Raw genomic sequence first — 13,764 nt, forward strand, 5'->3', positions numbered from 1 at the left:
CTATAACAGTTTTTCAAACTTCTTTTTGACGGCCCTGACAATTTTGAGGCGTACTGGTCAGGAACATTGTAGGATGCTCTGCTCTTGGAACTTACCTGATACATTTCTCACGATGAGTCTGAGTTTGTAAGTTTTTTTTTGGTAGAAGACCTTGGAGATAGAATGCCACTTTGATCACATTGTATCAAGGATTCATACTGTCTATACGATTTGTGGATGTTCATGTTGACCTTGATCACCTGGCCGAGGTAGTCTTTTTTCCGCTTTTCTATCCTGTGCTCTTTGAAATGAAGTCACTGTGAGCACCCCACCACTGAGTAGAGAAGTATGCTTTCCTATCCTCTTGTTTCTGAAGTTAACTTATTACCTTCTGTGATTTTCTTAGTTTTTTTGCCGCGGGTAACTTTGGGAATAACATTAAAAAGCAAAGGGTAAGATTGAAATGTTATATTCCTAGTGGATTTACCAACATGGTCCTCAGGCAGCAGAGGCTTTCACTAAATTGTCTTAATTTAAGAATCAGCAGCACCCAGTTATTCTGTTCCTGGCAACCATTACATACTCATTGAATTTTTATTTTTATTTTGTTTAAAGAACCATATATTCAGTAGTATTTGTTATTGTAATTTTTAAATTTGCTACAGGGCACACACATGTACCAGAGAGAGACACACAGAGAGAGAGAGAGAAAGTGAGAATACAAGCCAGGCTCTTTGAAATGAAGTCACTGTGAGCACCCCACCACTGAGTAGAGAAGTATGCTTTCCTATCCTCTTGTTTCTGAAGTTAACTTATTACCTTCTGTGATTTTCTTAGTTTTTTTGCCGCGGGTAACTTTGGGAATAACATTAAAAAGCAAAGGGTAAGATTGAAATGTTATATTCCTAGTGGATTTACCAACATGGTCCTCAGGCAGCAGAGGCTTTCACTAAATTGTCTTAATTTAAGAATCAGCAGCACCCAGTTATTCTGTTCCTGGCAACCATTACATACTCATTGAATTTTTATTTTTATTTTGTTTAAAGAACCATATATTCAGTAGTATTTGTTATTGTAATTTTTAAATTTGCTACAGGGCACACACATGTACCAGAGAGAGACACACAGAGAGAGAGAGAGAAAGTGAGAATACAAGCCAGGTCCAGGACTCAAATTGTAGTCAGCCACGTGGAAGTCCAGTACCCTGACCACCATGCCCTCTATTGGCCCCAACTTGTCTAATTTTTAAAGACTCATTGTCTAAGATTAGAAAATTAGGATTTCCAGGACCAGCAGGTGGTGTAATGGTTACTTTGCTGGACTCTCACTTGGCCAACGGGGTGGTTCAAGTCCTGGGCCCAGCAGCTTAAAACTCAATGCTGGGTGCATGTGCATGTGTACCCAAAATCCAAAAAGGAGAATGAAGGAGAAGGAATTGCAGCATGGCCAGCCCTTTTGGGGTGTGATTTCTCACTTTCTGTCTTTCTGTCTCTCTGGTGAGTGCACATGCCCTATAGCAAAAATCTCTCTCTAAAACAAAAACAAAAACAAAAAACATAGCTCTCCAAGTCTGTTGTTTTAGTCTTGCAAAAGTAAAAAATCTGTACGGGTGATTTCTGAATTTTATTTTATAGCAATTGTCAGAAATCCAGAAGTCCAATATGCAGATCAAGTCCAACATAGGCACATTAAAAGATGCACATGAGTTTAAAGAAGACCGTCCTCCATATCCCCAGGATTTCCAGAATGTGATGCAGCTTCTCGATAGTCAGGTATGTAAAAGTGGGAGATAACTGCAGCCGATGTCTCGCTTTTTCTCTGTGAAGTAATTTGCAGTAGTCATTATCTGTAGAAAATACATATTTTTTCTGGGCTGGCCCTGTAGTCTAGTTGTTAGGGAAAGTCAGATTTCACATGGTTGACCTCATTTCCCGTCCAGGTCCTGGTGTCTTTAAAAACCATGCCACACCTATGTGTGTGTGTATGTGTATGTGTGCCTAAAATACCAACAGTGTGAAGAAATAGAGGAGCAGGGATTATAGTGTGGCCATGTCCCATTGGAAGGTGCTTTCTCTCTCTCTTCCTCTGTCTCTCTGTCTCCTTCTGGCAATACATGCACCCTCTAGCAACTGAAAAAGAAACAAAAGAAAGAAAGGAAATATCCTTGTCTTGTTCAGTGACCACGAAGATAACGAATTCTTTTTTTTTTCTTGTTTCCTAAAACATGCCTAGTGTATAGGAGGATGAGGTGTGCATTCAGTATTTGTTGATTGTGGATATGGAACTGTTGGCACAGTTTGATTTGATTGTTTTTAATACCTTTTTAATTTTCAGATTAATTTCACATTTTACATAAATCTCCATCATGATATACACTATATGTATATATTTTCAACAGAGAACTTCACATGTTTTTAATCTTTTAAATGTTTCCTCCCTTTGCACCTCACACCCACCTCCACCACACACTCTCTACCATCTACTTCCTTCCCTTAGAGTTCATGGTATCCACACTTAGCCGTTCTACTCCCATTTCTTTTCATCTTTCCATTTCTACTATAGAGTGCAGACATTCAATAGAGATTTGATGGGGATATATAGTGTGAGTCTTTCAAAGTCTGGCTCACTTCACTTAACATTAAGTTTTCTATATTCATTCACTTTGAATCAAACAATAGGGTCTCTTTGGTCCTTATAGCTGAGTAATATTCCATAGTGTTTATGTGTCACAGTGTTTCAACTTTGTCATCAGTTTTTGGACACTTAGGTTAGTTCCATGTTTTAGCAATTGCAAATAATGCTGCAATAAACATGGATGTCCGAGTGTCTTTCCCATTGAGTGTTTTCCTGTTCTTTGGATCAATACCAAGGAGTGGAATTATTTTCTCCATAATATATTGGGTCCCTAGAAAAGTCAGGACGTATTTTTCTTTTTTTCTATGCAAAAATGTATCGTGACTTTTCTGATGACCAATAGTAAGGATTTGAATTGTATTTAGTTTTTTCTATCTCAGATGTAGACTACTCTCCAAAAGCATAGAAGGGCATATCAAAACACTACACTTATTTTTGGAGTTTAAGTATATGGCTGCATTGGTGAACCAGTGATCTTTTGCATTTGTCAAATGTGATTACAATCCTCTGGAAGAGATCCTCTGTAACCAGTATCATCCTCATCTTGGATAGTTAGTTATAATCGTTTAGGAACAGTCATTTTTTTTTTTTAAACAGAAAAAAAAATGAGAGATAAAGAGTTTATAAATTCAAGATTGAAAGAAAAAATTAAGCCTGTATCATCTTAAAAAAAAAAGTCTGTTTTTGAAATATGGACTACTTCCTGTTTGTTTCCTTTCTATGGGCTATGTCATCAATTCAGGACTTATGGTCTCAGATACCCTGGTATTCCCTTTTGGCCTCTTAGGTTTGCAAACTAGCAGTTAGTTTTGTAAATAATATTTTTTTTTATTTTTTAATTGCCATAGGGCACATGCACTTACCAGAGAGATACAGAAAGTAAGAGAGGGAGAAAGCCCATGTTATTGAGACATGATCATTATGCCATAATCTCTACTGTTGGGATTCACAAGCACGTGCACCTGGCATGGTTTTCAAACCACCGGGGCCAGGATTCAACACACATAGTCAGCTATGTGGGAACTGGCTCCCTATCCACTAGGGCTACAAGCTGGCCACAAATAAAATGTTTTCAGAGCACAACCACACTCGTTCATTTACATCTTATCTATAATATTCCATTCTTCCACTACGAAGAGTTGTGATCAAGCCAAAATCTAAAATATTTAATATTAAGTCCTTCATAGAAAATCTTTGCCAACCTCTACCTTACAGTATAAGATTAAAACCAGGTGCAAATGGGAACCAGCAGTTAGCGTAATGGCTATGTCGCTGGACTCCCACGTAGTCAACTGCGGTTCGTGTCCCGGACCCGGTGGCTTAAAACTCATGCCGGGCATGTGTGCGTGCGTGCCCAAGATCCCAAGAGGAGAGTGGAGGAGAAGGGATTGCGGCGTGACCATCCCCCCCGGGGGGGACGGATTTCTCGCTTTCTGTCTCTATATCTCTCTCTGTCTGTCTGGCGAGCGCACGTGCCCTATAGTGAAAACCTCTAAAAAAAAAAAAAAAAACCAGGTGCAAATGTGTTTAAGCATTTTTAACCACATACGTTCTAAAAAGTATAGTTGGGTTTCATAGGTACCCACTAAAAAGAAAGCTTTTGTGTTGAGTAGGTTCTTTGTTACAATTGCCCATAATTTAATTGTTTTACTCATTTGTAGGAAAGCAAGTGGACAGCTCGAGTTCAAGCTCTTCAACAAGAACATGAGAAAGAGAAGAATCAGGTAAGACTAAGAAAGCAAAGGTTCCCAAGTAGGTTATTGTTCAAAATAATATTTGCTTCTTTAAATTATTTTATTTAACTTTATTTATTTTGTTTTCATTTGATAAAAGAGGGCGAGAGTGAGAGAGAGAAAGTGAGAAAGCAAGCTGCCAGATCTGGGACTCAAACCACAGTCAGCCATGTGGGAGTCCAACACCCTTAATCACCATGCTACCTGCTGGCCCCAATATTTGTTTTGTTTTGCTTTGTTTTTTAATAATAAAGGTAATATTTTTTTCTTTAACCTTTGTAGAGAAATGTGTAACAAAATTTAAATTTACTTATAATTCAAGTACCAAAGATAACCACTGCTACTACTTTATAATTTGTTTCTATGCTATAAATGTCACATTTCTGTAAGTCTAGACCCCATTTATAGAGTCTTACAAATTTTGAATTATGCTTTACATCTAACTTAAACACTTTTCACTAATACATTATGGACATTTTCCTGTGTTTTTAAAAATATTCTTTGAAATCATAATTTATTTATTTATTTATTTATTTATTTTGCTATAGGGCACATGTGCACACCACAGAAAAAAGGGGGGAGGTGAGAAATCACCCACCCTTGAAGGGGGAATAACCATACCATAATCCCTTCACTCTCCTCTCAGGTTTTTGGGCACTTATGCATGTACACATGCCTGGTGTAATTCCCAAGCCCCTGAATCCAGGACTCAATCTATGAGGCTGGCCATGTGGGATCTAGTACCTTAACCTCCATGCCACCTGCTGGCTTGAAATCATGATTTTCAATGGCTATATGATAATTTTATGGATATATCATTGCTTTTTGTTGTTGTTGTTTTGTTTTTCTGCTGTAGGGTGTGTACATCCAAGAGAGACAGACAGAGAGAGGGAAAGTGAGAAATGCCTCAGGGGAGATGGCCACATCACAATCCTTTCTTTTCCCTGTACTTTGGACATATTCGCACTCACCTGGTGTGATTTTCAAGCCACCATGTCCAGGATTCGAACCATGTTCAGCCATGTGGAGTCTAGAACCTTTACCTCCATACCACCTGCTAGCCCCATAACTTAATCATTTTTTCAGTGTTAAATACATGTTTTTGACTTTTTCACATTGCAGAACTATACTGTAAATAATGTGTTTTTCCTTTATGAAAGAAACAAAGGGAGAGAAAGACAGAGATTGGTATTTTTTTGACAGAATCTTCCTGTGTTGTAATCCTCTTGCCTCACCCTCCCAATTAGCTAGGATTAGAGGTGTGCAAAACTGTGTCCAACATGACTAGGCTGACCTGGGAACTGAACCTATGTGTTCCATGCACTTTCCAGCCTCCCAAACAGTGGCACTACCTGTGCACCACCACGACTGGGCAACAGCAGAAGTAATTTTCTTTTTTTTTGAAAGGTTTTTGCTATAGGGTGTGTGCGTTCGTCAGAGAGACAGAAAGTGAGAAATCACCCCCCAGGGGGTATGGCTATGCCACAGTCCCTTCTTCTCCATTCTCCTCTCGGGATCTTGGGCATGTACACACACGTACCCGGCTTGAGTTTAAACCACCGGGTCCTGGACTCCAACCACGGTCAACTACGTGGGAGTCCAGTGACATAGCCATTCCTCCATCTGCTGGTCCCAGCAGAAGTAATCTTTAAATAAAGGCAAAAACTGATCACATTAAAATTTTATTAAAATTTAATGAAAACAATTTAATTATGACAGTGATTCTTTTTCAGCAAATTAAGCATAGTAAAAATAATAAATTAAATAATTCTTTAAGAAAAAAATGAACTGTTACAATGCATTTTTACTGGTACCAAAAATCTAAAGTAGATATATAAAGTTGAGAAGATCTTCAGGCAGGAAAACTTCTGTTTAAGTTTTCACTTGAACTTGCATTGTGTATCCTTTGAATGCTCTGTAAATCTTTTCTCAATGCAAAGAGATGTTTTAGGGGCCAGCAGGTGGCATGGTGGTTAAGACTCTGGACTCCCACATGATCGACCATGGTTCAAGTCCCGGACCTGGAGGCTTGCTTTCTCTCTCTCTTTCTCTCTCTCTCTCTCGTGCATGTGTCCTGTAGCAAAATTTTTAAAATAACAATAATGATAAATAAAATTAAATAAATAATTCTTTATTTTTAAAAAGCTGTTTTCTCATATTTTCTAAAATGGCCTTTTTTTTCTTTTTTTCTTTTTTTTTTTTTTCCATATGGCACCTGCACTCATCAGAGAGAGAGGCAGTGAGAGGGAAAGTGAAAAATCACCACCCCCAAAGGGGAGGATGGCCATGCCACAATCCCTTCTCCTCCATTCTCCTCTCAGGACTTTGGGGTGTGTATAAACACCTGCCTGGCATGATTTTCAAACTGCTAAGTCTGGGATTTGAACTGCAGTCAGCAATGTGGGAGTCCAGCACCTTAACTACTGCACCACCTGCTGGCCTCCAAAATGCCCTTTCTTAGTACCAAGCAGAGTGTTATATGGCAAAAGGTAGATACAAAATACCTAAGAACAAGAAAGTTTATGTGACCACAAATTTATCACCTTGTATTCCTCCTAAGACATATACTGAGGGATAAAAGAAACTATTAACAGTACTAGAGCCAAACTAAAACAAAGCAAATGAAAATTTAAAAACCAAAACACTCCACAATTCTTGAGAAACTTTGATGGGAAAGTTAGATAATCTAACTTTAAAATAGTATCATTGCTAGAAAAGGAAATAGGAACCATAGATTTTGCTCGATTCCATCTGTAAATCATTTAGTCATATAAATAATTTTTAATCTTTATACACAGACACACAAATGCACACACACACACATTCACACACTCTTACAGTGGTCTATATAGATGGAAAATTGTATCACTAATGCAATGATTGAATCTGAAAGATATGTATAGAACACCTCCTACACACTGCACTGGATGGGGCTAGGACATCCGAGACCATCCCTGCCCTTGGGTCGCTTGTAGTGCCGCTGGAGAATGGAAGTGAGGATACAGGAGTCAGCCTATGGCGTGACGTTTAAAGCGGCTGGATCCCATATAGCCAACTGCAGGATTTGAGTACCAGACCCGGTGGCTTGAAAAACACACTGAATGTGTATGCGTGCATGCCCGGAATCACAAGAGGAGAATGGAAGAGAAGGGACTGTGGCATGGCCATCCTCCCTGGGGCAGTACTTCCTCACTTTCTTTCTCTGTCTCTCTGGTGAGTGTTAGAGCAGAAATTTATAAAAAGAAAGAAATTTTTGAAAGTGGAGATACAGATAATCGATGGGAATCGGGATGAGATGAATCTAGCGTGTTCTAGGGACGGGACAGAGGGAGTTTGTTAAAATGTGGTCAGGCCTGCATATATTTAACATCCATGTTTCTTTCTCCAGCCTAAACTACCATTCCAAACTCCACATCAGGTAGTCAGCTTTGGACTTGACATCTCCATGGGCTTCTCAAATGGAACATGTCTAAAATGACATTCTGGGTCAGTGAGTGGCTTGGTGTTTGGGGTGCTGGACTCCCACATGGCTGGCTGCCATTCGAGTTCCAGATGTGGCAGCTTGCTTCCTTGCTTTCCCTCTCTCTCTCTGTGATGATAACTGTAGCAAGTTAAAGTAATCATAATAAGTAAGATAAATCATTCTTTAAAAATAAATAAATAAATTGACATTCTAGGATTTGTTCTCAGATGTGGTAAAATGACCCCAGTCACCTAGTGGCACGTCTTGATTGCATCTCTCTCCCTCCATCTCTGATTCCAGGCCATTGGCAGGTCCTGTCACGTATCTCAGCTCTCCGTTTTTCTGTACATTTCTGTTGGTTCTGTCATTTTTTTTTCCTTTTTATTATTATTATTATTTTTTTAGAGACTGTTTGCTATAGGGCACATGCACTTGCTGGAGAGACACAGAGAGATGGAAAGCAAGAAATCCCCCCCCGGGGGAACCAGCCACACTGCAATTCCTTCTCCTCCATTCTCCTCTCAGGATTTTGGGCATGTACACATATGTGTCTGGCATGAGTGTCAAGCCTCTGGGTCTAGGACTCGAACCTCAGTCAGCCATGTAGGAGTCCAGCAACAACCATTGTGCCATTTGCTGGTCCTAGTTCTGTGATTTCTAAGAGAGTCCTATAACTTGTCAAATTCTGTCCTTCCCTTCCTTAATCTGCTGTCCACAGAGTGGGCAAAATAATCTCACTGTTACCACTGCAGTCTCATCCTAATCCTCCCCCTCTCTCTGAATCTGCTCTTTCTAGCTATGATGGCTTTCTGGTCATTTCTAGAATATTCTGGCCTTTTCTTATGCATGGAAAGTCCTTTCAAGTGCTCTTCACAGGGCTGGCTTTTTTCTCCTCTGTACTAGTTGTGTTTCTTTCTGTTTAATTGCCAGAGGGCACATGCAATTGCCAGAGACAGAGAGGGGGAGAGTGAGAAAGCAAGAAAGTACCCCCTGTCCCATGGGGAATGGTCATGCTGTAATCCCTTCTCTTCCAATTCTACCTACTTTTGGAATTTTGAGCGCATGTGAAGAGCATGTTTTTTAAGCCACAGTGTTTGGGAGTCAAACTACACAGTAGGCTATGTGGGGTTCAGCCACCCCATCCACCCATCTGCTCACTGGTCCTCGTTTTCTATTCTTTGGAGAGAATTACCACACATTTAGTGGCTTCTGATTTGGGCCCATCAATTAAAACACTGCCCTTAATACAGTCTTACTCTTCAGAGGATCTCGATAGCATTGGTACTTAAGGACAGAATTCAGGTTTCCTTTTTAATATAAAGGGGTGATTTTTTTAACCCTTGCTTCTTTAAAGCCCTATGTGTTCCAGGCAGTTGTGAGAATCCCAGTGGCCTCCTGGCTGGAACAGAATGTGAGCCGCAGCTTTTACACATTGCCTCTGCAAGTCCCACTGGCAAGAAAGACTGCTAGAAACCCAGAGGAGTAGGCTGAGGGTCTTCCTGATTTTCAGAGAGGTCGCACACTGGGGGTGTGGGACTGTTTGTGCCACCGCTAGGCTACGCTGTTCCTTTGTTTGTTGGTTTAACTTGTTTAGAAACCACTTCCTTCTCCCTTCTCTTAAACTCTAACAGGTGAATTCAGTCAGGTTCAGTAATCTCTGCCTGAGACCTAACTATTAATTATTCCACATGATTGCTGCCTACTCTTCCCACAATACACATATTGTATTTCTCCGTTTAGGGGGAAGTTGCATTTGCCAACTTTTTATTGCTTTATCTAGATTCTTGGCTGTATTTTTTTTTTTAAATAACATTGGTAGGAATTCAAAGGGAGTCACAGATAAGCCCTAGCATGTCCTTTTGACCCAGCTAAAAACTCTGGAGATCTCGGGAGGTTGCAGAGTGATCACATAATGAAAGGCAAGGAAGAAGGTGTGATGTGGACTGGTGAAAAAAAAAAAAAGTTCACGACTCAAAATGGTAGATCTCAGAAAATAGGCTCTAGGGCTGCATAGTTTTAGACTAATTTCTACCTATGTCTTGCTTAAATTCTTCACATTCTTCTCTCAATAAACTTTTTTTTATAAGTTTTTATTTATTTGCTCCTTCCATGAGTGAGAGAGACTGAAGGACAATGAGACAGCACCCCTAACAGGGCCTTGATGTCATGATCCACCTCCTACCTCAGCCAGCCTTGGATCACAGGCATGTACAAACCAATCATACCCAAGGATGTCCCTGGATGTGAACCTGTGACCTTTGCATGTGGATCATTTCCACAGAGTGTCACATTTTACTAATGTGCCTCTGTTAGGCCCCTGTCAGTGAACTTTTTTCTTTACCTTTGTGGTCCTTTTTTTTCCTCCTGAGTTTTTGTCATAGTGTGTGAAAACTCAGCAGAGAAAGAGAGAGGGAAAGCAATGACCCCTCATGGGGACTGGCCATGCCAAATCCTTTCTTTAGTCTCAGTTTGGGCCATGTACACACACACACACCCGGCATGATTTCTGGGACTTGAACTGTGGTGGACCATGTGCATATTCAGTGCCATGTTACCTACTGTCCTTACCCCCTTTTTAATAAATTTTGCCACAGGGCACATGCAATCATCAGAGACAGAGGGAAAGTGAGTACATCCCCTACCCCCCGATGGAGATGGCCACGTCGCAGTCTCTTCTCCATTCCAGATTTGGGGCATATTGGCACACACACCTGACATATTTTACAAGCCACCAGGTGGGACTCAAACTATACAGTTGGCCATGTGGGATCCAGTCACCTTAACCTGCAGGCCATCTGTTAACCCTGTGATCTGTTCTTAATTCTGATCCCAAAATGATTTTGTCTCCTAGTTTTTTCTTTGTCCCTTATCTTCTTGAGGCCGGACTGACTCCCCATATTGTTGATAAAGCCCAAGGTCTTAAACTTCCACCCAGAACCCTGGATATTTTTACTATTTTTCCTGCTGTTTTCTAGTTCATCATTTCCCAGACTACTTTAGGGGTCAATCTTCCAGGGATCTGTATATATGTAGAGTAAATTCTTAAAGTTCTTAACAGTGTCCTCATTGGGGGAAATTCTTAGTATCCACTGGGCTATAAAAGGTTCTTCTTAGGCTTGACTCAGGTATCTCTGTCTTGGTTCAACCCAGCGTTTGTCCAGCCTCATGTGAGCAAAGAGTACTTCAGGGGCCAGGCTGCAATATTCTGACTGAGAACATCAACTCTGAAGCCAGATGCCGAAGGCTCATGTGTAGGATCTGCCCCCTCTAGCTGTCTGAATTTGGGCCAGTTACATTACTCTCTAGACTTGAGTTTTCCCATCTGTGCAGTGGGGCCAAAAAAGGTATCCAGGAGCTGGCAGGTGGTGTGATGGATAAGGGCGCTGGACTCCAAGATGGCTGACTGCAGTTCAAGTCCTGAACCTGGCAGCTTGCTTTCTCTCTCTCTCTCTGTCTCTCTGGTCAAATTAAAATAAAATAAAGCTAAATAAAATAATTGTAAAAAAAGAAGTATCCATAAAATTGTGATGTGGATTAAACAGAAAGTGGTTAACACAGCATCTACACATAATGGATATTGGCTAAAAAGAATAGCAAGTTAGGAAATGCTGGCCTAGATCCTTGTATAAACTCATCTCAAACACAGTTACTTCTGCCTCTTTCTTTGATCAGCACATCCTGCTTCCATTTCCAGGCCTTAAATGTGGAATGTCCTTAACCCCAATTACCAAGCTATTTTACTTATTTATTTGTTTGCTTGTTTGTTTATTTTAAAATAGATGCCTGCACTCACTGGAGAGAGACAGAAAGGAGTAGGTAGTGAGAAAGCACCCCTCAGGAGGGTGAGCACATTGCAATCTCTTCTCCATTCTCTTCTCAGGATTTTAGGCACACATGTACACACACCTGGCATGTTTTTCCAGCCACCAGGTCTGGGATTCAAACCACTCAGTTGGCCACGTAGGACCCAACCACTTTAACTACCATATCACCTGGTTGGCTCTATTATTTACTTATTGTTGTAGGGCACATGAGCTCACTGGAGAAACATAGAGAGAGGCAAAGTGAAAAAACATCCCCCAGGAGTATGACCATGCCACAGTCCTTTCTCTCCATTTCTCATCTTGGGATTTTGGATACTATTTCATAAGGTTCTTTCTTCCTCTAAAGAGTAGGTTGAACAGAGATGCAAGGAGTTGGAAAAAGATATGAGGCACTGATGTCATGTTGTTTATTGCTGAGTTCAGGGTGAGCTCACAGAACTCTAGTAGCACTCACAAGGTCCGTCCTCCCTCTTGGAGTTTATACAACACATGAAGAGCACTCATAAAGCGGTTTCCCTCCTCTCAGAGCTCACAGCAAGCTGAGCTGAGCTGATCCAAGGCTGAGCCAAGCCAAGGCCATCAGGGCTCACCAGACTGAACCAAGACAAAGCAAAGCAGGGCCTGCTGACTAGCCAGGGGCTCCCCTGCTCTTAAAAAGGCTGGAGACAATAGTGGCTCATTACCAATTATATTACAAGCATGCAAGCACAGTACAACTAATAACAAGTTCTTTACCCTGTGGCCTTCAAACATGATAAGACAGGAAGGGAGGGAACCAGACTAAATGACTCTAATGACAATACAGACACACACACGTGCATACCTTGCATGTTTTTCAAACTGCTGGTTCCAGGACTCAAACCACACAGTCAGCCATGTGGGGTCCAGCTGCCTTAACCACCTCCCTACCAGTGGGCACATCTGTTTGAAATTTTTTGACCACCGTATGATCTTCCTTGCTATCAGCTCTCTAAAGATAACTGTCTGTGGGAACCAGCAGTTAGCGTAATGTCTATGTCGCTGGACTCCCACGTAGCTGACCGCGGTTCGCGTCCCAGACCCGGTGGCTTAAATCTCACGCCGGGCGCGTGTGCATGCGTGCCCAAGATCCCGAGAGGAGAATGGAGGAGAAGGGATTGCGGCGTGACCATCCCCCCTATGGGGTGATTTCTCGCTTTCTGTCTCTCTGTCTCTCTCTGTCTGTCTGGTGAGCACACGTGCCCTATAGCAAAAACCTCTCCACAAAAAAAAGAAAAAAAAAAAAAAGATAACTGTCTGTGTATTGTTGGCTCTCTCCCCTGCATCTCCATTTTGCACCTGTTCATCCATTCCTTCCTCTTTTATTCTCCTCTTCCCTCAGTCCTCAAGCCCCTTTTCCTTTTCTCAACGAACATTTTTTTTTAATTTAAAGAAAAAATTTATTGAAGATCTGAAAAACAATTCCTAAAAGATCAACTTCAGAAAACTGTAGCTACACAATGCATTGTGTCTACCATGTTAAAACATGCATTAGACACAAATACAAAACCATGAAACAAGCCACCATTCTTCAACAATTTGAGCGAAGATAATACCTAAGGAACAACATGGATCACTTGCAAAGGATGGGCTCTTTAAGCACCATTAAAAAAAAATAATAATAAAGGAGCACAGATGGATAAGTGTGTTCAGATATATACACTGAATAGAACCTTTGGCACTAGGAATCAGAGCATTTTGTCATATAGCATTAACACATATTATAAAAGTGCAAAGTGTCAAAGGAATAGAACCACCAGCATTCAAAGCAGCTTTGTCAACTAGGCAATTAAACACTCTACAGCATGTCTCTGTTGTCCATCATTGAATACACTGGCAGCAACTTTGAAATGAAAAGAAAGAAAAGGAAAAAGGAGCCGAACCCCTTTTATTTTCTCTGTTTAAAATCAAACAGAAACAAACATCAATTCTGTTGTACACTAACATCTTCAAAGTACATAGTTTGTACAAGAGAAGGACTAAGAACAAAAATGTGTTTACAGAGGTCCAAACACAGGTGAGTGAGTGCGCCCCTCACACAGCTTTCCGATGGTACTCGGGGGGAGCCACTTCATAATCGCTGGCACCAAACAAAGTTGCAGAATTCTTTGCC

General features: G+C 40.8%; 1 protein-coding gene and 1 pseudogene across 2 annotated transcripts in view; one reads left to right on the forward strand and one right to left on the reverse strand.

Annotated features, from left to right (window-relative positions):
* Positions 1–13,764, forward strand: part of DZIP1 (DAZ interacting zinc finger protein 1) — a gene marked incomplete at its 5' end in the record, with an annotated part of 62,544 nt that overhangs the window by 14,471 nt on the left and 34,309 nt on the right. For both annotated transcript variants that reach the window (XM_014590935.2, XM_014590936.2), the window contains 2 exon segments: positions 1,614–1,751; positions 4,275–4,337. In XM_014590935.2, coding sequence (XP_014446421.1) covers positions 1,614–1,751; positions 4,275–4,337 — 201 coding nt within the window.
* Positions 13,420–13,764, reverse strand: part of LOC102481730 (mortality factor 4-like protein 1) — a 1,359-nt pseudogene continuing 1,014 nt past the window's right edge.

Source organism: Tupaia chinensis, unplaced genomic scaffold (assembly GCF_000334495.1).
Source record: "Tupaia chinensis unplaced genomic scaffold, TupChi_1.0 Scaffold000503_1, whole genome shotgun sequence".
Lineage (NCBI taxonomy): Eukaryota > Metazoa > Chordata > Mammalia > Scandentia > Tupaiidae > Tupaia > Tupaia belangeri.